This window comes from Equus quagga, chromosome 11 (assembly GCF_021613505.1).
Source record: "Equus quagga isolate Etosha38 chromosome 11, UCLA_HA_Equagga_1.0, whole genome shotgun sequence".
In the NCBI taxonomy this organism is placed as follows: Eukaryota; Metazoa; Chordata; class Mammalia; order Perissodactyla; family Equidae; genus Equus; species Equus quagga.
In genome coordinates, this window is record NC_060277.1 from 75,158,458 (window position 1) to 75,184,885 (window position 26,428).

General features: G+C 54.5%; 1 protein-coding gene and 1 pseudogene across 1 annotated transcript; one reads left to right on the plus strand and one right to left on the minus strand.

Annotated features, from left to right (window-relative positions):
* The first annotated feature begins 2,980 nt into the window (after positions 1-2,980).
* Positions 2,981-15,268, plus strand: LOC124247408 (galectin-9-like). Its single transcript, XM_046676630.1, has 8 exons — positions 2,981-3,053; positions 5,458-5,549; positions 6,518-6,719; positions 7,551-7,661; positions 11,198-11,248; positions 12,349-12,437; positions 12,576-12,738; positions 14,537-15,268. Exons 1-8 carry the CDS (start codon positions 3,015-3,017, stop codon positions 14,681-14,683), a joined length of 894 nt encoding a protein of 297 aa, XP_046532586.1. The 5' UTR covers positions 2,981-3,014; the 3' UTR covers positions 14,684-15,268.
* A 1,995-nt stretch (positions 15,269-17,263) lies between these two features.
* Positions 17,264-26,121, minus strand: LOC124247224 (nitric oxide synthase, inducible-like; annotated as a pseudogene).
* Positions 26,122-26,428: the final 307 nt, after the last annotated feature.

The following is a 26,428-nucleotide window of genomic DNA, read 5'->3' on the forward strand; positions in this document are numbered from 1 at the left end:
GGAATCAAGATAGTGTAAATGATCTCTGTTTCTCTTTGTTTAAAGATTGTTTTCATTCATCTAGATCCTCTAACGTTTCACATAAATCTTAGAATCAGCTTGCTAATTCCCCCCAACCCTCAAGAACACAGCCTGCTGAGATTTTGATTTCATTTTGATGTGTGCTTGAGAAGAAGGTATATCCTACTGCTGTTGAGAGCACAGTTCCATAAATGACAACTACATTGGGGTGATAGTGTTTAAATCATCCAACTCTTTAGAGATTTGCTGTCTATTTGTTCTATAGATTATTGATTGGTTCCAGGACCCCCACAGATACCAAAATCCACAGATGCTCAAGTCCCAAGGGTGGGGTAGCTGCGTGCGAATTAGGGGACAGCAAAGGAAGAGTACGGTCACTCACTCAGTCAGTTATCTAGGTCACCAGGGCTTTGTGAAAGAGAGAACCTCATGTGTAGGGACAGAGCAGTTCCTCATCTGGTTGTTTTGCAAGCAGTTGTGTCATCCAGCTGGCAATACGTTTATTTGAGATGGGTATCTTTGAAACGGATGCCTCAGCGATCCAAAGCGTATCGTCAGGCACTCACACCACCTTTTCCACAGCAGTCGCACCATTTGACCTGCCCATCAGCAGTGCCCAAGGCCGCCTCCTCCACATCCTCAGCAACCTGTCATCTTCTGGTTTTTTGACAGTCGCCATCCTAAGGGGTGTGAAGTGGCAGACTCACACTTTGCACAGACCCTTCGGTCTACAGTGCAGAGAACAGAGAGCGTCAGACACGTGTCAGGGACTTTGACTGACAGAGCTCTGAGATGGAACTTTCCCAAGGGCTGCCTCCCACCTCCTTTAGCCCAGAGTGAGGCCCAGGTATTGGATCGTGGTGACCCCACAGTGATGCCAGGCTGCCCAGGTCAACTGTGCCCTGGCACTCTGTCTTGAAGATGCCTCCCTACTGTCTTAATTCATCCGAAAACTCACTAGCCTTGGGTTTGACTGTCGTCCCTCCCTGCAGGCTGGGGGCAGAGGTCCCTGGGGCTCTCCTTTATGGGCTAGAGTCACTGTGACTCACCACCAAGGTATGTGGTGACCCCAAAGTGCTTGTGGCTGGTACTCTAGCTGTCCCTATATATCCCTGCACTCTGGGAGTTTTTTGGTTTTTTTAACAGAACTTTATTGAGATATTATACAGGTAGAGTAAAATGCACGGATCTAGTTTGCTGGATAAGTTTTTAGCTATGTAAAACAGCTTCATGACCAGCATCCAGATCAAGCTCAAAACCTGCCAACCCCAGAAGGCTTCTGAGGCCCCTCCAAGGGAAATCGCTATTCTGACCTGTGAGCACAGCACATGCTCACGTGTGTCTGACTTCTTCTGCTCGACTGTGAGCTTCATTGATGTTGTTTCCTGTGTCTGTGGCTCATATTCCATCATATGAATACTGCAATTTGCTTCTTCTTTTCCTTGGTGGTGAACATTTGTGTTGTTTCCAGTAGGGGACTCTGGTGAGTCAAGCTGGTATGAACATGTGTATGTGTCTTTACCTCTCTTGGGTAAATATCTAGGAGTAGAACAGCCAGGACACAGGAGAGGTAGATATCTGAACTCACCGCAATCCACCAAGAAGCTTCCAAAGTTACATTATTTTACATTCCAACCAGGTAGTGAATGGGAGTTCCATATCCCAATGATGACATTGTCCCTGTGGTCCCTGGTGTCAGCAAGGATTGCAAAGAATTTCCCCCCTGTTCCCTCCTTTCTGCTCCAGCTGTGCCTTCTGCCCCTTAAATCCAGTCAAATTCTGGGGGATCCAGGAATATGGTGGGGATGGAGGGTAAGTAGGGGGGACATGTAGCTTCAGTCTATGGGAGCACCTCAGAGAAGTCAGTCTTTGCAAATTCTGGTGCATCGAGTGAAGGGTAAGAAGGAAGAGGGGTGCAGACAGATGTGCGGCCCTGGGGCGCTTTCTACCCACTGGGGCCTGAATGACCCTGAACTTCTCATCCCTGGCTTGACCCCTGGGCCTCTCCCTAGCTCACTGCAGCGACCTGCTTGATATCAACATTCCCAACCCACCCTCACTGCCCCGACCCAGCCTCTCCTGCTCGACTCTCTCATCAATCATGTCTCTTAACCAGGTGCTAGAGCCAATGAAGGACAGTTTATTTAATATGTCTCCCCTATCCCATATCACTTGGGATGTTCTCTTATGTCCAAGACTTCTCCTGTCTCAATTCTGAAGCCCAGACAAGGCGAGGGAAGAGACGAGAAAAAGGAAATGAGTTCATAGAGAGGGCGCAGAAGCTCCCAGGGCACCACAATACTCCTGGACAACAATCTCCATTATGACGCTTTCTCTTTGCAAAACATTTCTTCCTAATGATTATGTTTTTATACAAAGAATAGAATTGAAAAGGGAGACATACTTTTTTGAGAACCTAAGTATCCTCATATAGCTCAGGCTGCCACATGTGAGCTGTGTGACCTTGAGTATGACCCTTAGACTCTCTGAGCATTGGTTACTCTGTGTGTAAAATGGATATAACCAGGTCTTCTCACCACCACCACCAGCCCGGGCTCAGGCATGTGCAGCCACACAGGCCCTGTCCAAAATCCCCAATGTTTTCGGAACGCTGACTGAGCATCCTCAGGAGACAGTTACATACTAATGGGCAGAATCGTCTAGAAACTCACTGTCATGTCAGTGTGGTCAGGCTCTTTGAACTTCTATGAGCCAGATATGATTGAGTCTCAGGGGTGCAACACAGGAGGAGAGAGGAGGAAGGGTCACTGGGGTGGGGAATTTCCACTTCCCTCTCTCCAGGTCCCCCCTCGCCCCTCCTGCCCCAGGACTCAACCTTTATCTCTCTAGATCCGCTTCCTCTTGCTCCTGGCTCCCTCCCATTGAATAACTGCCAAATCGCAATCACATTTATATCTCTGTGGAGTCCTCCCCAGTGCAGACAACTGTCCAGCTGGTGTGAAAAGCAGTGGTGGCCACAGAGGAGGCGGGAGATGGTCTTCACCTGTGCCCAGCCTCCCTACCTGAACCCAGTGAGTGCTGGGCTGTGGGTGTGGGGCAGTGCTGGCCCGGGGGAAGCAGCTCTGGGGCTCTGAGGAAACAGCTCTTGGGAGGCAGGGGGCAGGGGAGGGGGGCATCCTAAAGAGAACACAAGAAGGGCAGGAACGCCAGATGGGGAGATCCTGACACAGCCTCTGCTCCACGCTGGTCTCCCCTGTGCCTCTAAGGACTGGAGGATGATGAGCATTGGGACTCAAGCATGTGACAAAGGGTTCCTGAGCTCCCTCTGGGGGCCTGGTCCTATTGCTGGTGGAGGGGGTAGAAGACAGGCGTGAGTAGTGATGAGAAGAGTGATGCTTTGTTTGCATGAAGGGCAGTAAACAGGACTTCTGGGGAGGGTGACAACACAGCACGGCAGTCGAGGGCACTTACTTTGGAGCTGGCCTTCCTGGGTTCAGCCACTGAGTGGCTGGATGACCTCAGGCAAGTTCCTTTGACCTCTGTGGGACTCAGTTTCCATGTCCATAGAATGGGGTGACCCTGTCCCCCTCCCAGGGTTGGAGTGAGGATGGAGGGAGGCAGCATCTGTAGGGTGCCTGCACGTGCCCAGCACACACGGGGCTTCGGATGGGCTCAGTATTGGCAGGAATCTGGGCACAGCAGGGAAGGGCCCCGAGGAGCTGGTGCTCCCTGAGGGGAGGTCACGAGGCCAGGGTGGGTCCAGGGAGTCTGCAGAGAGGTCATCTCGGGAGTGAGAGGAGTGGGGCTGTCCCTGCAGTGTGGGGCACAAAGGGCCACCTTTTGCACCTTTGTGCCCCCTGTGTGGAGGCCCTGTCTACAGGTGGCCTCATTTCAACCCCGTGAGGCTTGTCATCCCCGCATCACACAGGGAAGAACTGCGGCTCTAAGAGGTTGGGGCCACTGGACCCAGATCCCCGATGGTAAGAGGCAGAGAAGGAAGGTGCCTTGATTCACCCCAGAGGCGGGAGGTGCCCACAGAGAGCAATAATGGGGAAGGCAGGCAGGAAGCAGGACCTCCAAGACAGAATGTGCCCCACTAGGTGTGTTCTCCATCAGATGGGGACCCTGGAGCCCCAGCCAGGCCCTGCTACTGTATCATTCTGGTGACTGGTTTTTACTTTCCAGTCCTTGGATTCAAAACCCAGACTTTTCAAATCAGGACAGTCCTCCTGTGGGCAGCATAGATCTCAGACTGGGCCTTGGAGTCTGGACAGGAAAGAGGACGGGTGTGGTCCCCATGGGCACCAGGAGCTCCCTGGGGACCTGCAGACCTCCGGCAGCCGGGACCATGGTGCTGCCTCCTAAGTGTGGTGGGAAGGGCACAGGGCCGGCAGTTCTGCTCAGTCCCAGCTCCTCAGAGGGCCGGGACGAGGCTGGGACCACAGGCAGGACAGGACTCACTGTTTGGTCCAGGGAAGTGCTCGGTGAGCCAGGAGCCAGGATGTTCTGTGCTTCATGGTGAGAAGGAGGCTGTGTGGCGGTTACAAGCACAGGTGATGGGCTTCAAACCCCACTCTATCACTCACCAGCTGTGTGGCTTTGGGAAAGTTACCACACCTTCCTGTGCTTCAGTTTCCTCATCTGTGAAGGTGGCACTTCACAGATGAGGAATGGCCTGGGTGGTTGTGAGGATAATGAGGAAATGCAGACAGCGAAGGTCGCCACCAGAAGGGCCTCGGGACCTCTGGGCAGCAGCGCCCTCTGGCGGTAAGCCTCGCACTGCCTCCTGCAGGTGAGCCCCTCTGCCAGGGGGGCTGGGGGCCCTCTGGTGACACTGAGCCTCCAGAAGGAGGCTGCCCACCCTCTGGCCTGTAGGGCCTGGCTCTGCTGTCTGCACTTCTGGACAGGAAGGGAAGGAAAAGTTCTCAGGCTCCAGGCACGGCCAGAGGAGAGAGCAGTCCTGACCCGGCACAGGGATGAAGTCACCCTGATGCCAACAGCGGCCGCTGTCAGGCCCGAGAGCCAAGGGCTTTCCGGCTGGCTCCTCGTCTAATCCTCCCAAGACCACGGCCAGGCTGGGGCTCTGGTGCCGCCATCCCACGGAGGGAACTGGGTGCAGACAGGTCAGTGACTGCCCAACAGCAGAGCTGCCAGCACAGGAGCTGGAGGCGAGCCCAGGCCTGTGGACCAGAAAACCAGTGCAAAACCCACCCTCCTGCGCCATACAGAGCAAGAGTGAGTGTTGTTGCCTGCCGAGATCCCTGCCTCACACACACACACACACACACACACACACTCACACTCAGACACACACTAACACACACTGGTCATAAGTCCACAGCAGCCCGGTTGGCCAGGCTTAAAACAACACAAATTTGTTCTCTCAGTTCTGGAGGTCAGAAATCGAAAACCAAAGTGTCAGCAAGGCTGGTTCCTTCTGGAGATTTCAGAGGAGAATGTGTCTTCTCTCTGCAGGTCACCCCCTTCTCTGGGATAATCCAAGGGGGTCTCCAGGAGGGACTTGAGATCACTGTCCGTGGAACTGTTTTACCCTCCAGTGGAACCAGGTACCTGGAACTCTTGTTTCTCTGCAGCCTCGCCCCTTAGCAACCCATGGTGCCTGTCAGTTCAGGATGGTTCACCCAGCACCCTCCGAGCTACCTGCACCTGGACATGCCAGATGAGTAGGACCCGGCCCCTGCCAACACTGAATGGCAGCACTGCCATCTGCCAATAGCGTGCTGGCACCATTAACATAGAGTCCCCGTAGACATAGGGATGACGGGAGCTCGCAGCCTAAGGAGAGAAGCGGGCAAGCCCAGAGGCAGGTGATCATGTTACAGGGTTGAACTCTGTGTACTCTGACCCAGACGTGCAAGATCTCCCTTCCTCTGTTTCCCGTAACTGCCCTCATCTTTGGAACCCTCATTCAGCTAATGTTCAAACATTTAAAGTTGCCATCAAATGTAATTTGATGAAAATTCTCATGCCAGGAGAGCTCATATTTGTTCGACACCTCCTATTGTATCTCATTTTATTTCATTTTTATTTTATTTTAGTTTTTAGTCATGCCTCCCCTTTTAGACCCTGTGTTTGTAGGTATATTCCCATCAATTCCACCTGTGCTTTGAATTTCTTCTCTTCTTTCCCAGTTGAGCAGACATGGGTACACCTCCAACCAGTGTCCACTTGGTGCCGAAGGCTCTTTTAGGCACTTTTCCCATTTCTGTCTTTGTTTCCCATTCTGTCCCATGAATTTTTAATTAGTGTCCAAGACCTATGCTTCTTGCTGGTGGTATCAACAATTTACCCAATTTGTACTTATTTTTAGGAAAATCACACTGTGAAGGCAAAATGCAATAATTGTACAAAAACACACTAAGCGCTACATGGTAACGAGAGTGACAACAGACTGACGATCGCCAGTCACCTGCAAGTTCCCAGAGAGACACCCGTCAAAGTCGATCGAGGCTCCCCCGTTCCTGCCATTGGTGTAAACCAGGCTACAGGTGACTCTCTGATTTCCCTCGTCTAGGTTTGCTGTGAACTTTCAGACAGGCCGCAGTGACGATGACATTGCCTTCCACTTTAACCCACGGTTTGAAGAGGGCGGGTCTGTGGTCTGCAACACGAAGAAGAAAGGACTCTGGGGGCTGGAGGAGAAGAAGACACACCTGCCCTTTCAGAGGGGGAGTCCCTTTGAGCTCAGCTTCCTGGTGCTGAGCTCATGTTTCCAGGTGAGCAGGAGCTCTCATCCCCTCCCTCCCGCTACCCGTCCCCTCAGCGCTAACAGACCTGGGGAAGAGCCTTTAAATAACCACACCCATTGAGATCTGGCTGAGTAACGCCATAGACAGATGACAGGACCATTTCCTTTAAGGGTGTTACTGATGGCTGCACCTCATTACGCACCTTCACTGGCTCGTCCAGGAGCACCTGTTGCTTCTTTTACTCAGGGACTAAGAACCAGATAAGTCACCATGGGCTTTTTTGGCCTCCTGGGGCTTTAAAAACTGAGTTCATTCTGTTCTTCTGCTGTAGCCATTGGTCCATCCAAGTCCCTGAGAACATTTGTTTTTTGGCCATATTGTTGCAAGCTTTATCCAGGTTCTAGTAATGGCTAGCAAGGCATTGCAAATTGCTTTTGCGAGCAGAGTCCCGTCTCTGGGCTTAGGAAGATGGGTGGAGATGAGTATATCTGTGTCCACGCATCTCTGTGAAGGTGCATGTTCCCATCCCTGCCATATGCAGCCTGAGGTCGCCTCTCCTCTGTTCCCTATGAACATTTTTATGCATATTTAAATAACACCCAGGGGAGCTATGATTAGACAGAAAACAGACTGCAATAAACAACCATAAGAACTAAAAAGCCAACAAGGAGAGCCAAGCACAGATTGAGGTTGGATCACAGGCATGTTCCTGTAACTGACACAGCTCTGGAGCCCGGTGCCCCTGACCTACAAGGCATGGATGGTCTTAGTTTCTAGAAGCAGGGGTCCCGGAGGCCCAGGTGTGTTCCCTGCCCGGGCCTGGGACCCCTCTCCTGGAACATGCGTTCAACTTGGCAGGTGATGTTGAACGGGAGCCTCTTTGTGCAGTACCCACACCGTGTGCCCTTCCACCGCGTGGACACCCTCTCTGTCACCGGCGCTGTGCAACTGTCCTCCATCAGCTTCCAGGTCAGATGGTCCACCTGGCACCTGTCCCAGGGGCTCGGGGCAGGCTCAGTCTAGCTGTGTCTAGGCCCTGTTGGGGGAGCCCAAACCCCACGTGTGACTCTGGGGACACATCTTCAGTTCTCGCGTCTCATGCTTCTTGTGTCACTGTCTCTGTCTGGAACCTGCGCTTCAGTCTCCAGATTCCTAGTCCACTCCTCTCTGTCACTCTCTATTTCCACTCTGGTTAGGAGGCCGTGTGGGTCTAGAAAGAACCAGGCTTGAGAGTCCAACTGAATCCAGCTCAGATCCCAGCTCTGCCATCCTCATTGGCTCTGGGATCTTACACAAGCGACTTGGCCTCTCCCAGCCTCAGTTTCCCCATCTGTGGAAGGGGCATAGTTGCTGCTGCCCTTCGAGGTTTGGTGTGAGTTCATGGGGCAATAAATGTCAGAGGCTACAAAATGGACCACATGGGACTATACCAGGGTCTGCTTGACCTTCTCTGTGTTTTAAAATTTTTGCACATTTTGCCAGCGTTTAAAAGGTCAGAGCAAGTTATGCGATCTGAGAAAGTTGTCCAGGCAGGATGGTGGTGGTGCTTACCCATCAATGTGAATGGACTCAGAGCCACTGAACTCTAAACTTAAAAATGGTTAAGATGGTAGGCTTTATGTGTATTTTACCTCAATTCTTAAAAAAATGTCAGGAAATAGCACATGGAAACCTTGATTTCTGGCCTTTCATGAAAACTGAGAGGACTGGGGTGTGCTGGGCCCACATTCCCGCAGGGCCCTGGAGGCTGGACTGGAGCTGTTGTTACCACTTTCGGTATCGAGTATGCTCCTGAGATGGGGACAACACACAGAGGCCCTGGGCAAATACGAGCTCATCTCTCTTACTTCCCCATCTCTCTTATTTCTCCCTACCCAACTGTCTCCCCTACAAGGGTAGGAGGAGAGAGAAGGAGAGAGATGGAGACAGAGAGAGAAAAGGAGGGTGAGAGGAGAGAGAGAAAAAGAGAAAGGTATATATATAGAGAGAGGGGGGGACCATCCTGCTGTCACCTCCTGGAGCCTAATCATCCCCACTGCCCCTCCACGCGGTCCTGAGCACCCTCCCGCCCCCCACCTGCCTGACTCTCTCCCTCTCAGCTCAGTCCCTGCCTTTCTTGGCCCCATTAATGCTTCTCTTCACCCCGTGGTGCCTTTTACTTTAACAGAACATCCACACAGCCCTGTCCCGCCTTCTCCACGAGGCAGTTCTCCCAGGCTGCCCATTTCCCACACAAACCCAATGGGCACAAACCCCAAGTGAGTTAAACAAGAAAAGTCCGGGAAGTGGAGCTGTTAGCAGGAAGGACAGAGGGCCCCAGAGGCCGGCTCCGGCCAGCAGGCCAGCCAGGGCCTAGGGCCCCACCAAAGGTTGCTTGTCTCCCTCGACCAGGCACCCACAGCCGGGACCTGGGAGTCATCCTGTTTCTTCCCTCCCTCCCCTAATCTCTCTCCAGGGCACCAACGCCTCTCCATCCCACAGCCACTGCCCTGGTCCAGGCCCCCGACCCCACATCACGAGGACCGTGGTCTAGCTCCCCCCTCCCCCCACACCCTCCCACTGCAGCAGTGCCCTTCCTGTAAGCAAATCTGGTCACATCCTCTCCCAGCTGAAAAATCCTGAAGGCCCCATGTCCTTTTAAACAAAGGCAAACTCCCCAGCAGGATGTGCAGCATCCTCCCCAGTCTTGCCCCAGCGCAGCTCCCGGCCTCAGCCCTCCCCCATGAAGCTCACGCAGCCTCCACTCTTCACTCGAGGCTCCCTGGGGTCATCAGGCTTTTGCACATGCTGTCCCGGTGCTGACAGCACCCTTAGCCACCTCACCTGGAGCCAACCCCTAAAGGCCCTTCAATGCTCTGCTGAAATGTCGCTCCTAGGGGGCGTCTTCCCTGCTTGGGGGATGGCTGGACGCCCCCCTGCCACTGCGTCTCCATAGACTTTGCATGTCACTGTACAATGACCACATCCCATTGTAACTGTGCTTCTGTGTCTGTCCCCGTCACTCCACCCACTCTTTCTCTCCACCCCTGAGCCTTGCAGGCTGGGACTGTGGCTTGTTCAGTGTGTATCCCTAGCACTCTGCACAGTGCCGGGCACACAGGAGGCACCGGGTAAGTGAATGTGGAGTGTGGTTTGCACGGGCAGTAGAAGAGGAAACCAGTCAGGGCAAGAAGATCAGTCAGTTGCAGGGGGCACAGGGTCCAGGACAGGAAGGGGAGCAGGGCCCGGCCCCTCCTTTGGCTCCCCAACAGTGGGGGCTGGGGAACGGGTATCTGTCCACCCAGCCTTCCTTTGGCACATCGCAGTCCAGCTCAGGCATCTGCCTCCTGCCACGCTGGCTGCAGGCCTGGTGCGGCTCCAGGGAGCCCTTGCAGGGCAGCCCCACTTGGGTCCTGGCCTGGGGAGGACAGGGTGGGTGGACACAACCACACAGAACTGGGCACCATTTTGGACTTTATCACTTGCTCCCTGGGTGAGCTTGGGCAAGTTGCTTAACCCTCCTGAGCCTGGATGCCTCACTAGAGGAACAGGAGCTAAGCTTGCCTCCCTCGGAGAGCACTGGAACCTGAGCCTGGCACACGACAGGCCTCAGTAAATGCTGGTCTTCACCTTCTGGGTGAAATACGGCCCTGGAAGCAATGAGCTGAGGGAAGCTGGCTGGTCTACATCAGACAGGTCCTCCTCTCCCTCTGGAGGAGCCAATGGGGATGCTCCTGTCCTCCAACCCTGGCCCCGCCCCTTCCTGAGCACAGTGATCTTGGGAGGGCGAGCAGATCCAGGCCTCAGGCTCAGGAAGGCTGATGGGAGCAGGAAGGAGGCAAGGAAGAATCAGGGGGGCATTTCTGACCACAGTTTCTGCCATGGTCTCACCCTCGTGTGGTACCGAGGTTAACCTCCATTTTGATTTCCTCATCCTGTTCGTCTCCAGGAATCAGGCTGGCCAAATAAGCTCCCCCATTTCCAGTCTCTTGCTCTCTCTTCGTGGCTCTTCATTTTGCTTCTTCCTGTGGGTTAAAAGGAGGATGCAGGGCCAGGCTTCAGTGCCCACCCACAGGAAAGGTGGGGCTGAACCCCTGAGCATCTGCCAGGCTGAGTGATGAGGGGAGGGAGTAGGGGTGTGGACCCTGATGAATTAGGAAACACCCGGAACTCACTTCTTGGCTCAGTCCTCTGCCACTGTGGCCGCCACAGAAGACCGAGGCCTCAACTTCCATCCTCCTGCCAAGTGAGGCTGTGCTGGAGAAACTCCCCTGAGAAGAAAGGTGGGCCAGAGGCCACAGTGCAGCCAAATTCCTTCTCTACAGGAAACTTTTGCCCCTCCCTTATCCCCTGAGAGAGGAAACACCCATATCCTCCAATTTTGGGGGTCTGGTTGGGGCCATAGAGCCAGTTACCCCCTCAGGATTAACTGACTTCAGATATTGTGTTATGTGGTGCCCTCTGGTGGCAGGTGGTGGTCTCTATGCTGGGGAGGGCTGCTTAAAACCTGATTTTCTTTCTTCCAGAAGCAAACAATGATCCACAGGGAGCTGAGCGCCCCTCAACAGATGTCAGAGGTGAGTCTGAAAGCTCTGGTCAGATCACAGCCTCAGGTGTCCCCCTTCTCCAAGGGCTGAATTCTCTAGTCCCAGAGTCACGAAGAAAGCAGTTTAGCAAGGGAATGGGGATACTGGGGCCGGGCCTCTGCTCAGAAGACACAGAGTGAAACTCTCCCAGGGACAGCAGATTCTGGAGGTGGCTGGACTCACCCAGCGGTCCCAGAGGCAGGTCCCCTAGGGACCAGCAGGAAATCGTCTCCTTCTGTCACTGAGAGGGAGTGCAGTGGTCCAGCATGTGGAGAGGAGGCCCTGCATCCCGAGGATGAACACCAGCATGTCCCTGCTGCTCACAGGATGGAGCTGCTGCTCCTCCTCCTGCCAGTGCACGTCATACGGGAGGCCTGGAGTCAGTGGGGCTGCCCTGGGTGGAGGGGCAGTTGACTGTGATGGGGCCTGGGACATGACAGGAAGTCCTGCCAAGGCTGACATGAGAAGGAAGTCATGGAGAATCCAAGGGCTGAAGCCTCACGACCTCAGTGTCACATTGAAGCATCCCCTCTCGAATGTGTGGGGCTCGTGCATATGTCACTCGCACATGAATTATCTGTTTTCAACAGAATCCCACCTTCCCTCCTACGGGCTATCCCAACCCAGCCTACGTAACTGTGTTCCCAGGAGGGGTGGAGGTTCTGTTGGCTTTGGGCAGGGTGGGAGGCGGGGGGCAGTGACAGCAGTGAAGCAGTGCTCTAGTGAGCTGAGCTTCCTAAAATCACCCAAGTAAACGAGAAGACTCTTGACAGGAGCTTCACTTTTAAAATGGTCCCTTCACAGTGAGCATAGGAAGTGGCCTTCCCTTCTCAGCCCAAGTGTCCTACGTCCGCCTAAAGTTCTTTGCATGGCAGTTTAAGCCCATTCATTTGAAGAAGGCTGGGAAGTTTTCATCTGGCATTTACTGAATTAAGAAATGATACCATGGAGTTCTTTCTTGAAAATATGTTACAGGCACGGTTGTCAAACTCAGTTGACTGTCCAAATTCATGGAAATAGGCACAAAGTGCCCCCTGCCATGGTGGCTGCTCTGGCTGCCGCTGGCTGACCCTTCCCTCTCCTCCCAACAGATGAATCCATTCTTCACCTGCATCCCGGGTGGCCTGTACCCCTCCAGGAGAATCATTGTGTCGGGCACCATCCTGCCCAACGCTCAATGGTAAGCTAGGGCTCTCGGGGAGGAGAGAGACAGCCCAGGGTCATTCTGGCCATCGCCCTGGCTCTGGGCGGGCTGGGGAGGCGCAGGGACCCGGAGCTCAGTGGTGAGAGGAGGTCCATGTGAGCTGTCCACCCCCAGGTTCCACATCAACCTGCGCTCTGGGAGTGACATCGCCTTCCACTTGAACCCCCGTTTCAATGAGAACTCTATGGTCCGCAACTCACTGATCAACGGCTCTTGGGGGCATGAGGAGAGAAGTCTGTGGGGACCAATGCCCTTCATCCAAGGCCAGAGCTTCACGGTAAACTGCCCCAGCCTGCAGCTCAGAGCGGCTCACATGGGGCAAATGGAGCAGGAGAGGGGGCATTGGGGGTCCCGCGAACAAGATGGGAGCTGATGCCTCTGGGGTGAGGGCTGTGCACAGAATAAGAAAAAGTGTTCAACAAATTGTTGCCATTATTTTACTGTTACTGTCCCACATGGGGCAGGTGGTGCTATCTGCTGTTTACAGATGAGGAAACAGACTCACAAGTGCAGGTTACTGACCTGAGGTCACACAGCGATAAGTGCCAGGTGGAGCCCAAGAAGGAGGTGTCCTCCTTTTATTCACTCACTCACTCATTCATTCCACAATCATTTCAGCTATTCTATCAGACCTACTTTGTGCAGGAAGCACCCTGGGTGCTGGGGGTACAGCATGGAGCGGACAGACGAGGTCCTGCCCCACGGAGTCAGCGGTTTAGGAGGCAGACGAAGCAGGACACAAACGCGGGGACAGACCCTTGCAGATAAGAACAGGTGCTCTGCAGAAAGCAAACAGAATAGAGGGACAGAGTGAGCCCCGGGGCAGGGGCCGCGCTGCCTTAGACTTGACAGCTCTCCGAGGAGGCCACTGTGCCCTTGAGACCCCAGTGGCAGAAGGAGCTGCCTTGCAAAGATCTGCGGGTGTGTTGGGGCAGGCAGCTGAGGGAGCCACTCTTACTGCAGAGGCGGAGTCCTGGGCGTGGCCTGTCTGGGACCATGGGGCGGGGGCTCCCAGGTGGACAGTGAGGACAGAGAGGTGTGGCTGTGGCGGCTGAGGCCCGGCTCACAGAGAGCAGGTGTTCTCAGCCCCGACCATAGAGTCAAATCCCCAGGAGCTTAAAGAAGGGAAGTCAATGCCTGGGCCGGTACAGGCCAACGTGGGGGTGAGCCTGGGCCTCCGTATTTGTAAATCCACCCTGATGCTCCTCCCCCAGGGTTGAAACGACTGATGTCGGGCTGTGAGGGCCATGGAAGGGAGCTGGGATTTTAATACAGCGTGTTGGTGTGTTTCAAGCCAGGGAGACACTGTACTTTGATTTCTAGATAGCTGGGTGACTGTGAGCAAGCGACTCAACTGTGCCTCAGTTTCCCCATCTAAAAATGGGCTGAGAGTAACATCACTCTCACAGACGTGTAAGAATGAAATGATATTTGTGTTTATAACATGCTTAGGACAGTGTGTGCATGTGTGCAAGTGTCAGCTATTGAGATGGGGGTGATGACATTTTCACAGACGTGCTCCGAGGGCCTCCAGGAGAAAGTTTGGGGTGGAAAAGACAGGTTAGGAGGCTGGCGCTGCAGGAGTGCAGGCGCGGAGCGCTCCTGTGCGCCAGGTTCTAGGGACGAGGACAGACAAGCCAGCGTTTCTGCCCTGGAGGCTTAGGGTCCAGTTGGAGAATGAAGATGGGGTGGGGACATGGCCTGGGGGGGCTCCTGACTCGACTAGGAGGGCATCAGGATGTGGGGAAGACAGGCAGGGCTCAGTTTCCTGGAGGGAGGGGGAAGAATCCTGAAGGGCGATGAGCCATCATCCGTGTGGGCAAGGGGAGCAGAGTTGGGAGCACAAGAGGAAGGGCATTCTGGGCGGCGGGAACAGAATGTGCAAAAGCACGGGGGCAGGAGAGTCCAGGGCGTGTTGAGTGAAGAATGGATCCTTCAGAGCTGCTAGAAGGCAGGTGTGGGGTCTGCTCGATTAAGGTGCCAGGAAGGCAGGAGGGAGGGAGGGAGACCCGAGCCTGCATTGAGTCCTGAGGAATTTCCAAGTAGAGGGCAAATGACGTGGCCTCTGTGTCCAGGTGCGCATCACATGTAAAGCCCATCGCCTCAGGGTGGCCGTGAATGGAGTGTACAAGTTTGACTACAACCACCGCATGAAGAACTTTCGCGCCATCAACGTCCTGGATGTAGCGGGTCACATCCGGCTGACCCATGTGCAGTTATAGGCGGGATCCCTGGTCTGGGCTCGAGGGCTGGGGCACGTTGCTGTCTGGATCTGCTCATCACCTCCACCTTCCCCGTCCCTGCCCCAGCCCCAGCCCTTCCCAGCCTGCAGAGGGTCTCTTTTCTGGGGAGACCACGCTCTTGTCTGGCCCTGCTGAGGCTGCTGCAGCCAGCCTGGAGTGCCGAGGGCAGCTGGCTGGGACCATTTTCCTCAGTAGGGGCAGGACCGGGGGCCCCAGCTGCCCAAATCCATCCATCTGAGGAGAGGGGTGGTCCACACAGGCTGCAGCCCCAGGTTCAGTTCCCTGGGCAGTAAGGGAGGGTGCTGGGCCTTCCCAAGTGCCCGACCCAGGCCCACACCCCGTCTGCCTCTCAGCTGCATCCCCAGCCCAGTCAGCTCCAGTCAGCCCCAGGCCAGCAGCTCTTCACTCCCCAGGGGAGGCGGTCTCCTCGGCCCCTCCCTGTCTCCCAGCTTCAGCCTCTCCTGCACCTGCACCAGCCCTTCGCCCACTCCAGGAACGCTCCCTGATGACACCCCACTGGTTTCCTCCAACTGATGGGACCCTTCTCAGCAGGGGGCTCTCCCCTCCCTGTGTCCTTCAAAGAAATAAAGAAAAAGGCTTGTTGGCACACATATGGGCTGGTTGTGGTTTATTAAAAGACAGTTTGGAGCCTCTGGAATTGGGGTATCCTGGCTGAGGGGAGTGGGAGGAGACAGTGTGAGCTCATTCTGATGGGGGGGTGGGTCCTGACATCCATACCTGCTCCTAGTGGGTCCCCCACAAACCCTTCACGGGTGTGGGAGAAAGCAGGCCAGGCTCAGGCCTCTTGGGCAGGAATCTCTGAGGCAGGAAGCTGGGGAACAGAGGTGAACCCAGGAAACAGGCCCAGATGGGCCAAGGGCTGGGCCAGAGCCTATGGGGGCCAAAGCAGGGCCAGGAGGCCAGGTGGCAGGGCCAGCTCATCAGAACCCTGTGTCCCAGTGGGAGGAGGTGGCAGTGGGGTCAGAAGAAGCTGACTCAGAAGAGAGGCCTTTTTGTGGGTTCCACTATGGGTCCCCCGGGCTTAGTGGTTGGAGTGTGGTGGGGAAAGTAGCTCCTTGTGTAGTGTTCTGCCAGCCACTGGGCCAGGACAGGGGGCCTGGCTCAGTGTCCACATGGTGCCAACATGTCCTGCCAGCTCCATCAAGAGTCTAGCACCTCGGGAACCAGGGTGGGGCTCAAAGTGTAGCCCTCAGCCCAGCAGCAGCAGCACCTGGGAGCTTGTTAGTAACGCAGCAGCTCGGGCCCAGGGCAGACCTGCTGGGTCAGAGTCTGCACTGTGACGAGAGCCCAGGGGGTTCGTGTGCACGTAGGAGGGTAGGAGGGTGGGAGTTTGGGAGGCACCATGCTAGGTGACCACCTTCTTGACTTCATCCTGGATGCCCTGCTGGACACTGGAGCCTGGCATGTCCCTCTCTCCACACCTCCAACCCCCTACCATCTGAGTAGGAGTGGGGAGGGGAGAAGTGGGCATGGAGCCAATGAAGCAGAGACCAAACCCAAGCTGGGGCCAGATTTGTCCAGACCCCACTGAGCCCCTGGCTGAGTTCCTTCCTCGCTCTCACCAAGAAGGAAACCTGGCTCATCCCCTGAGAAGCCTTCCCCAGGGAACACGTGTGTCCTTCACTCTCTGCCGAGTCCTTGACACGCAGCCCAGCCTCACCTGCTTTCTCACCCAGATGCCAAATCCTTGTTGGCTACACCCACGTGACACAGGCGGCCCCCAGAGCAAAGTACAGTGACTTTCTAAGTCGGGGTGTGGTCCAGGCCTTCACTAGAGAACTGGCATCCCGTGCAATGGCACCTGCCACAGCCCCAGGGGAGAGGCCTCCTGGGGGAGGTGAGCTCAGGCCCTGCAGGCGAGCCTGTGCTCCCTCAGCCCATCCAGGCTTTCAGATGTGCCCACAACTCCAGGTGCTGCCCCGTACCTGCTGACCATTTCAGAGAGGCAGTGTGGCCAAGCTGGTACGACCCGTTGTGGGGGATATTTGTCCAGGCTGTGGCACCACCAGTGCCCCCTCCTACATAATTTAGGACTGCTTTCCCTATAAAACAACCACACCCACACTCACACTGTGGTTAAAATAGAATGCATTTCATATAAATATCTCCATCAAGGAGTCATACAAGGAAGGCCCAAGTGGCTGTCAGAAGCCTACTGAGGTTTGTTTTTCTTAAATACAGACTCATAAATAACTGTACATGGGGCAGCTAATACAGAGTGGTACGACAGCGCCTCCTGGTGGTCACTCCAAGAGGTGCAATCAGAAGCCGGTTCCATCCTCTCCCACTTGACGTGCCTGGCATTGCAGATTGTCTCCAAGGACCAGGGAGGCCCCAACTCTGCATTATCCGGGGACGGGTGGACTCAAGACAGACAGGAGGTTCCACTCAGTCCAGGCTGCTACTTTGTAGCAGGTCAAGTAAAGGGTTAGGGGGAAGGAGATGGGGAATAAGATGTGAGGCTGGGGATAATTTCCCTCCATCTCTGCCGGCTGTAATCCAGAGTTGACTCTGTCACTGAATTCTGCGGCAGCAGCTTTAACTTTTCCTGGGGGCCGATGGCACTCTGGGATGGCTCGGCTGCCCTGTGGCCCCATCCTTTCTCAGCTTGTAGGGAACTACGGCACCAAAGATGTCTTCATGGTAGCGCTTTTGGCTCTTTACGGGAAAACAGAGACCAGTGTGTCAGCTCTGCTGCTCCAGCTGCCTCTCATTTATCAGGTCCAGGCTGGGACGAGCCCCTGGTCTCCCTGCTTCCCTGTCACACGTACACCCCTGAGCCATTGCCTTCCCACTGACCTGCTTAGATCATGCTGGACCTAAACTCAGCTCTTTCCTTCCCATAGGCCCCTGCTCTGGTGTGAACGTCTAAGCATCTCCCCAAGCTTATGATGACCAGTGAGGCCTGCCTAGAACTTGTCCCTCCAGAGGCTCCAGGAAATGTGGCTCTGAGATAAATGCATCTGGGACATGCTGCGTACTTGCTCCCACCTCGAAATGTCACGATGCACAGAGGCTCTGAGAAGTCTTGTCATAAAGCAAGGCGTTTGCCTCTGTTAAACTGAGCAACATACCAGGATGCACAGTCTGGCCTCTCATTACCCAGCCAGCCCTGACCTCCAGCCACCTGTAGGATTCCTTTGGGGTCCAGGACTGTTCTGAGCCTAACTCTGGAGTCCTGGCTCCCTGGCCAGTGCCCTTGACCTCCATCCTTAGCCCGCATGCCAGCTGCTGTGCCTTAAGCTGGAAAAAGTGGCCCCTGCCCTGCTCCTCACTCAGGCTCAGCTTGGCAGCCACCAGCTGCTTCAGGGTGTGGGCCATGTCCCGGGCCATGAGCACATCCCCACAGACATAGATGTGGCCTTACTCCTCATGCAGCACATGGAGCACCTCGCTGGCCAGCTGTTGCAGCAGGATGTCTTGAACGTAGACCTGAAACCAGAGGAGATGGTGGGTCCGGGCCCCTGTCGCTGGGGGTGAAGCTTGCAATCAGGCCTGCTGGCCATGGGGAGGTGGGCAAGGGGCACGATTGGTTGCATCTTCGAGTGCAGGGTGAGCACCCTCAAAGCCAGGCATGGGGACCAGGCTTGGGATGCGGAGATGCACTGACACCCTACCCAGCCAGGCCTGGGCTGGGGCTGCAGAGATGGACATTGACCACAAGGAGCTGACCGCCCAGTGGGGCTCCCGGATTTACTCAGAATTTTCCAGATTTCAAAGAAGCATCCCTCGACCCACTGCCCCTGCCCAGTGAGGCCCAGGTGCCCACTCCCTACAAAAGGGAGCCTCTTGGGGCAGACTGTCCCTGGGATCCCCACTGTCATTCAGAGCAGGGCACAGAGCCCTGGGCTGCCCAGTCACATGGAAGTCCAGGAGTCCATCGGGGACTCTCTGTTCTTGTTCCACACAAGATGCCAGTGACCTCAGCAATTGGTGTGGAGCGCTGGGTCTGGGAGGAGCTGGGATGGGGCAAGTGCACAAGGGCTGAGCCAAGAGCCTTCCTGACTCCCCACGCTCATGGTGCAAAGTGCCCCCTGGGGCAGCAGAGCTCATGTGCCATGGTGGGAGCAGCGGCTGCCCTCCAGCCTTGCTGTGCTTGAGCGTGAAGCTGGCCTGCACCACCTCTCCCCGGGCAGTCACATATCCCGGGAGGAGGACCTTCAGGGGGCTGGGCACTGGGATGAACCCACCGTGTGTCCCTGACTCAGTCCTGAACGTCTCGGGGCCTGTCTCTTCTCCTGGAAGAGTGAACGTAATATCTACCCACCTCCCATTTAGAGCTGAGGAGATGAAGGCTCAGAGGGGTGAGGGGTGTGTGGGGAGTCAGGCACCCCCCATAGTCTGTGCTTTGAAGGCTCCCCCACTGCCTGGGCAGTGGCTGTCTTTACCTTGGGCTGGCCAGACAGGCGAGGACAGGCTGTGTGCACTTCATGCAGCACCCCCTTCCAGGCCATCTCCAGCATCTCCTCCTGATAGAGGTGGTCCTCATCTGGGTGGTGGCACCCGAACATCAGGGTCATGTGGCCACCTTGGAGCCCTGCAAGACCCAGCGAGATGCAGTTACCAGGGTGGCCACCAGAGGGCGGGCTCCTGCTCAGGGCCTGAGGAGCTGGGCGCGCAACTTGAAATCTCATTTCATCCCCACAAGCATCTGGTCTAGTATTGTCCCCCCTTTACAGATGAGGAAACTGAGGCCCAGGGCGTTCAGATCACTTGTCCACACAGGCTGAGGCAAACTTGGGAGCGGGCCCAGGAGACTTTTGTGGGAGCATGGCACAACTGCCCCACAGCGCCTGTCCTGCTCCCAGGCTGGTGCTGGCCAACAAGTGCCCCCACCCCGCCCCCCAGGAGCCCTCCAGCTGTATCTCTGTTCTCACCATCCTGGAGCCACTGCAGGCAGAAACTGTGGAAGGGGGCAATGCCCGTACTAGGCCCGATGAGGATGCAAGGATGAGACGGGTTCTCAGGGAGCAGAAAGCCACTGGCCCTGAAGGGGACAGAAGGATAGAGACCCTAGTCCTCAGACACCCTGGCCTGATGCACATCCAGGACAGGGGCTGGGGAGCTGGGGCTGTAGTTGGGGGTGGTGGTGTTCAGCAGTGGGGACACGGAGCTTAAATTAGATTTCCCAAGTCCAGCAGGCTGCATCATTCCCCTGTCCAGGCACACCATCACCTCTCCCTGGGGGCCTTTTGAGAAAGGGCTGAGTGTCATTGTTCTCTGGGCCCCCCCACAACTGGCATCTCTGTCCCTGCTAGAGATTGGGTCGCACTCCATAGCAGGCTGTAGGATGGAGAGGCCCAGTGTGAGCCCAGCGCCTTCTTCATGGGCCAAGAGGCCCAGAGTGGCATCCAGTCCTCAGATCCCTCCCTTTCGACCCAGAATGCCCCTGGGCCAGTGGCTCCACAATGGAGAGAGCGGAGAAGGACTTACCTTCGCACAAAGCAGGGCTCTTGGTCTTGGGGCTTCAGGCTGCTGAGCCATGTGCTGCAGACGCCATGATGCAGGGGACCCTGACCATCTGCAAAGACAGTACAGACCTGACCAACATCACCCCCAATGGCCATGCGGGACCTGTCCCAGCAGCTCCTCCCACAGTGATGCGCCTCCTGCAACAGCCCACTCAGGAGCTCTGCTGATTTAATGATGGGCTGTTTTCCTCCGGGTTCTGAGATCCACCCTCTAGACACCCAGAGCTGGTGATGGCTGGAAGGGACTAGAGAGTGTGCAAACCTTTCCCATTGCCACTGCAGAAACTGGGTCTCAGAGAGGGAAAGTGGGCTGTACAAGGTCACTCAGGCAGCAGTGGAGTCAGGTCACAGCTCAGCTTCCCCGACTCCTACCCCAGTGCTCCCTCCAAGAGCTTCTCCAGGACCCGCCCAGCCTGGCACTCAGGTCCAATGACAGTAGCATAAAGTGGCCCCACAGGGTAGCCACAGTCACTGCCCCAGAGCGTCTCACCAGTATGGCCCCTGCTGGTAGGAACCCTGCATGAGGGACAACCTCCTGAGCATTCCGTCTGCTCTGTCTCCCCCAGTGTTCCCTCTTGGGCTTCCAGAAATCCCACCTTTCTCTGGGTTACATTCCCTTCCCAATGGCCCACTATTAGAAGGGACCTTCAACCAACTTGAGAAATCCCTTTTCTTTTCCTCTGGGTGGAATCTTGTTCTCACAGGACGTGCCTGCCTGTAGTCTCCTGGTCTGAGGATGGAGACTTGGCCTGGGCGGATGGTCTCCAGCAGGACACAGACAGCCTCTGCTCACTTTTTAGAAGTTATGTGACTGAGCCTCTCAGAGCCCAGAGGGATCTGAGGTGTGGGCCAGCTCCCAGGTTTGCCAACCCAGGAAACACTCAGTTACAGAGGGCAGGGCAGGGGCATGGTTCACCCAGCAGTGGAGCCAACCCTACTGGTCACGGTTTCGACCTTCCAGCCTATGTGAGTCCATCCCACATCCTCTTTCCTCAAAGCCGCCTATGATCTCCTTATCACTCACATAATGACAATCGTCTATTTCCATGCCCTCTCTTCATTGTCCCCTCTAGTTGAGAAGCTCCATGAGGGCAGAGGCTACATGTGCTATATTTCCACAGCCATGGTGGTGCCACGCATAGAGACTTATGAAATAAATCATCGCTGAGTGAGGGCGTCAATGAACAATCCAGACAGAATCACCCCTGTATTCAGCTGGACTCTCAGGAAGATGAAGACTCATTGGGCTCCTGCTGGGACTGGGGGTTTTTCACGTTTGATCCCACTAAATCCTCCCCATAGTAGTAAGAGTGGAGTGGGGTGGTGAAGAACTTTGACTCAGCAGTCAGACTACCTGGGTCTGAATCTCAGTTATTACTTGCTAATAGTGTGACTTTAAGCAAATGGCTTAAACTCATTGTGCCTCAGTTTCCTCACCTGTAAAATGCACACAGTCCCCATCTCACATGGTTACTGATAATACACATACAATAGGGTTAGCTCAGTGCCTAGCTCATAGTATTCTCTCCCACACGCCTCCTCCTGCTGTTAACTACTCTGGAAGGTGGGTGTCTAACTGATGAGACCAAAGCTCAGAGATGTTGGAGAGCTGTCCGTAAATAGCAGAGTTGGACGGCCCCAGAGCCTGTGCCCCAGCCTTACCTCTGGTGCGGTACCTGAGCACGGCCATGGTGAGGTGGACCTCCTTGGGTGTGCAGTCCCTGGAGGAGCTGATGGAGTAGCACCGGGGTTTCAGAATAGGGAGCTGGGAGAGCAGGAAGCCAGCAGACGCCCGCAGGGACGCGAACTCCTCCAACACCTCCAGGAATGAGGGGCTGTTGGTAAACTTCTACTTGTTGTACTCTGAGGGCTGAAAGCCAACAGCAGTGTGAGTCACTCAGGGTGCCTGCCCCACACTGAGGGAAGAGGCTGTCACAATCCAGTATTCATTCATTCATTTATTCATTCCCTCCCTCACCAAACACCTGGAAGTTCGAGGCGCTGTCCAGGGTGCTGAGACGACCAAGCTGGAGAGGAAACAGTTCCTGTCCTGAGGAACACAGGCCAGAGAGAAGCATTCATCTAATTCATGTGCTTGGAACTTCACTATCAGCAACTTGTGGGCAGGAGTCAGATCTTTATTATAATTTTGGGAAAGGCTTTGGAATCATACAGACCTCAGTTCAAATCTTTACTGAATGCCCTCACTAGCTCTGGCATCTTGTCTCAGTTACTTAACCTTTGTGAGATGAGGATAGTATAACCTACCTCACAGAGACACTGTGAGAATTAAACAAGAAAATGTGCACCAAGATAGTACAGTGAAGCCATAGGATAATGGCAGTGGAGGTGACTGGAATCAATATAATTAGCAATAATGATGATGGTAATAATAACATTCAGTGCCTTCACAAAGACTGGGGCTTAGAAAGTGGCCAGTGAGTTAATGCATTCTCCCATTAGTTTATTAATACAATTACTCATCTGTCACTATGTCCACTTATCCATTCATCCACACCATCCATCCTTTAACACTTCCTAAGTTCCAGGCGTGTTCCAGGTTTGGGGAATATAAAGACAGACAAGAAATAGCAGCTCCCCTTTTCTAGCTAATTTCTGAAGAAGCACTTCGGTTGCATCCTGCAGACACTCAGAAAAATTCAGTTCACTCAACACAACTCTGTTTTAGAGATAGGATAGTAGACAATGGCTGATGTCCCAGCAGCCTTTGACAGGTCTCACTCTGGGATCCTGGCGGGGATCCCCCTTGGACATTAAAGACCATCTCTGGGCTCTGGCTCCCCCAACTCTGAAAAACGTCCCTACCTCACCCACCAGCCCCCTCCTTCACTTGGCACAGGATCTCAAGCCTCTGCCTCTCAGCGTCTTTCGTGGCCAGCTGGGCCAGCTTTCAGAGAAGCTCTTGGGTTGGGGGTGTGGTGATGTCCAGTAAGTAGGTGAGGGCCTGGCTGAGTGAGCAGGGGCCAGACGCTTGTCCTTGACCCAGTAGCTGCCTGGATAGAGACGGAAGAAATCAGGATGGAAAATGAAGCCCCATTGAGACCTCTGGGGCGCACACCCTCCACCTTCCAGCTGCAGGGGAGAGAAGACACAGTTCTGACTCCAGGAACAGCAAAAGGGCTCATGTGCCCAAATTGTGTTTATGAAGGTGGTGCCCAGAGATAGCGCTATCAGGAAAGGCTGAATAACAGCCCTCCAAAGGGCACCCATGTTGACACAATCCTGCAAAATGAACCGCGGACCAGAGTCCAGTCCCTCTCGGACCCAGATCTGACCTTTAGCAGGATACTCACAGGTGAACAACAGACTCACAGTGACTAAAGCCACCAAACACTGATGTACACCCCAGAGGGCAGGTATTCATTTAGAGAAAAGCCCGTGACTGCAGTCCCCTGGGATGCCATTCCCAGAGGTGCTGGATAAGCAACAAATCAGCTCAAAGTGATGTGGTCAGTCTCAATGTGCCCCAGAGACAGCATCCAGGGTGGTAACAGCATGGACCGTGGAGCCAGGAGACACGGTTTCAAACTCTGGCTCCCCACTTACCAGCTGGCGACTGATCCCTCTGTGCCCTGGTTCCATCTCTGTGAAATGGATGTGATCACAAAGCCTGTCTCTCTGGGTTTTTAGGAGCATTGACTGAAATAGTGCGTGTGCAATGGTACAGTGTCTGGTACTCAAGTGCTCCAGAAATATTAGGTAAAATATTAGTATTACGTTATTTCATCAGGATCCAACAACCCCACAAGCAAGGCTCTGCTATCTCTGTTTTGGAGACAAGGGAAGAAATCCTGAGAGGTTGACTCCTGTGCCCAAGGTCACAGCTAGTAAGTGATGGGTCGGGGACTTGAGCCTTCAGAGCTCATCTTCTTTACACGGTTTCCACATTTCTCTATAATGTCACCAAGCAAGCTGCACACACAGGTCTATTGTGGGGACTAAAGAGACAATGCATGTAAAATACTGGCATGTAGTAATTACCCAGCAAATGCTAGCTGCTACTGTTTGTATTATAATAATATTTATTATGAATATTCTTTATGTCTGTCTCCGGTACTAGGTAGTGAGACTTCTGAGGGCAGACACTGAGTCTCATTCCTTTTTGTACCCCAGGGCCTGCCTGGTATATAGATGTGACCAGTTATAATTTCAAAGGAAAAATAATTGAATCAGTCGATCAAAAACAAAAGTGTCTGGGTGGGCAAAAGAACGAATGGAAAAAGACTCCCCAGCTTTTGATGTTGGGCAGATGGCCCCAAAGAAGCGTCCCTTCTTTCTGTCCTGCCCGCCGGGTGAGGAGTGTTTGCAAAGCTGCTTTATTGCAGGCTGGGGTGGCCCACCCACTCAGCAGGAAGGACAGGGTTAGCTGCCCGCAGCACAGGCCTGGGCCCAGCCCGTCAGCCAGATTGGGGGGTATGCGAGGAGATGCTGGGGCTGCCTCAGCTGAGGCTCCCGTGCAGAGGGTTCACCGCTCTCGTCGAGGGTCTCCAGGCACACAGGCTGGTGGGGTGCAGGGCCATCCAGCACTCCCTCTAAGATGCCTTGGACCTGAACCAGCTGGTTGCCTGGTAAAACCTCGAGGTGCTCCCCTGGCAGGTAGCTCAGACCCCAGCTGACCTCGCTGGAGAATTCCTCCAGGAGGGTGGTGTGGCTGGAGAAGGGAAAAAGAAGCCTCTGGTGATGCCAGCAGGATTCCTCCAGAGCTCCCTGATGAGTGGGCCAGTTTCCCCAGGAAATGTGCCCTCCTTTCCTTTTCCTGCCCTGTTCCATGAGCATGGGTGGCCAGCATCCCCTGAGGCTGGGGTGCTCAAGAGGGTCCAGGGCTGACCAGGCCTGTGGTGTCTCCTTGGGGAGTGCGTAGGCTGCACCTCTGCCTGTGCAGCCCTCTGATCCCCGCAGGGCTTGACCACAGACTCTGCCTAAAGAGAGGATCCCACTGGGAGACACGTGGCCATCGAGACAAACCTTCCCTTGTCCCCAGCACAAATCCAGTTATTAGGACCAAGCCCAGTTTTCCTAATGAATGTGAGGGCACAGCACAGATAAACAAAATCCACAGAGTCCACAGCACTTGTCTATCCTGGCGGGGAAAGTTCCTTTCCCGCCCAAACTTCCCTGAAAGTTCTGAACAAAGAGCCAAGTGTTTGGGATTCTCTGGCCCTCCCTTTTGGGGAAAGAGTTAAGTGACGAAGGACAGGAAGTGAAGCAGGTGCCGAGCTCCCAGGCTGGAAAGCTGGCCCGTGGTTAGTGGAGACCAGACACAAGGCACTGGTGGCCACAGGGGTTACCGGTCAAGCAGGTGCTACTGATGCGTCATTGTCAACGCCAGCGGCCACTTCTCTCCTGTCCTTGCAAAGACTGACTTGCTCTCGTCTTTCCTTCATGCAAATAAAATCTGGGCCTGAGTGAAGGTGGGTTTGGTTAGAGATTAACTAGGGCAGTTTGAGGTCCTGGTGGGAGTCCCTTTGTCCTACCTCTAATCTAAGCTTCCTGATTGTCTCAGAAAGCAGCAGGCACAGGGAGCATTTGGCAGACTATGGCTCTGTCTTTGCCCCATTGTTTCACATCCAAATTTCCCTAATTACCTCTGTGCCCTGAAACCAGATCTTTACATGCTGTCCCATTCAAGCTGCTCCACGGCCTCTGCTGGAGTAGATGGTTCCTGATTTTGGAGCAGGAGAGAGAACTTCTTAGGGATATGTTGGGGGGTTGGGGATGGTGCTGGTGGGTGTTACAGGCTGGTCTGTGGAGAAGGAGAGGGGTGAGCGTCGATACAAATAATCAACAACTAATCTATAAATAAGAAAGTTCAAGCGTTATTATTGAGCCTCATGTGAGGACTAGTCCGGAAGTGCTCCCTTCCCGAGGGAAGAAAGCACTCCAGGGAAGTGTGGCTTACAGCATGGTCATATTCTGTCTTAGAACAAAGAACATTCATCAAGCATGAGAGGAATGCAATTGTTTTTTCCCAACGTCACAAGGGGATGTTTTGCCACAGTTTAGCACAGACAGAGCACATCAACATGAAGTTGGTTCTCTGGGAAGAAAAGCTCATTTTCAAAGAAGGACTGGCATCAGCATCAGAGAGAGGGAGGCGTCACATCCTGATCTTAAAAGAGTGCATGCTTTGCTTTGGGAAAGTGTTTGAAGCAGATGTACAGTGCATGTCCAGTGGGACATAAGTCAGGCTGCTCTTGGAAAACCAGTTTTA

Coding starts and splice junctions, on each gene's coding strand:
- LOC124247408 (XM_046676630.1), top strand. CDS start 3,015: ATGGTCTTCACCTGTGCCCAGCCTCCCTACCTGAACCCA. Junction 5,550..6,517: donor TTACCCTCCAGTGGAACCAG/GTACCTGGAACT, acceptor TCCCTCGTCTAG/GTTTGCTGTGAACTTTCAGA. Junction 11,249..12,348: donor CCCCTCAACAGATGTCAGAG/GTGAGTCTGAAA, acceptor TCCTCCCAACAG/ATGAATCCATTCTTCACCTG.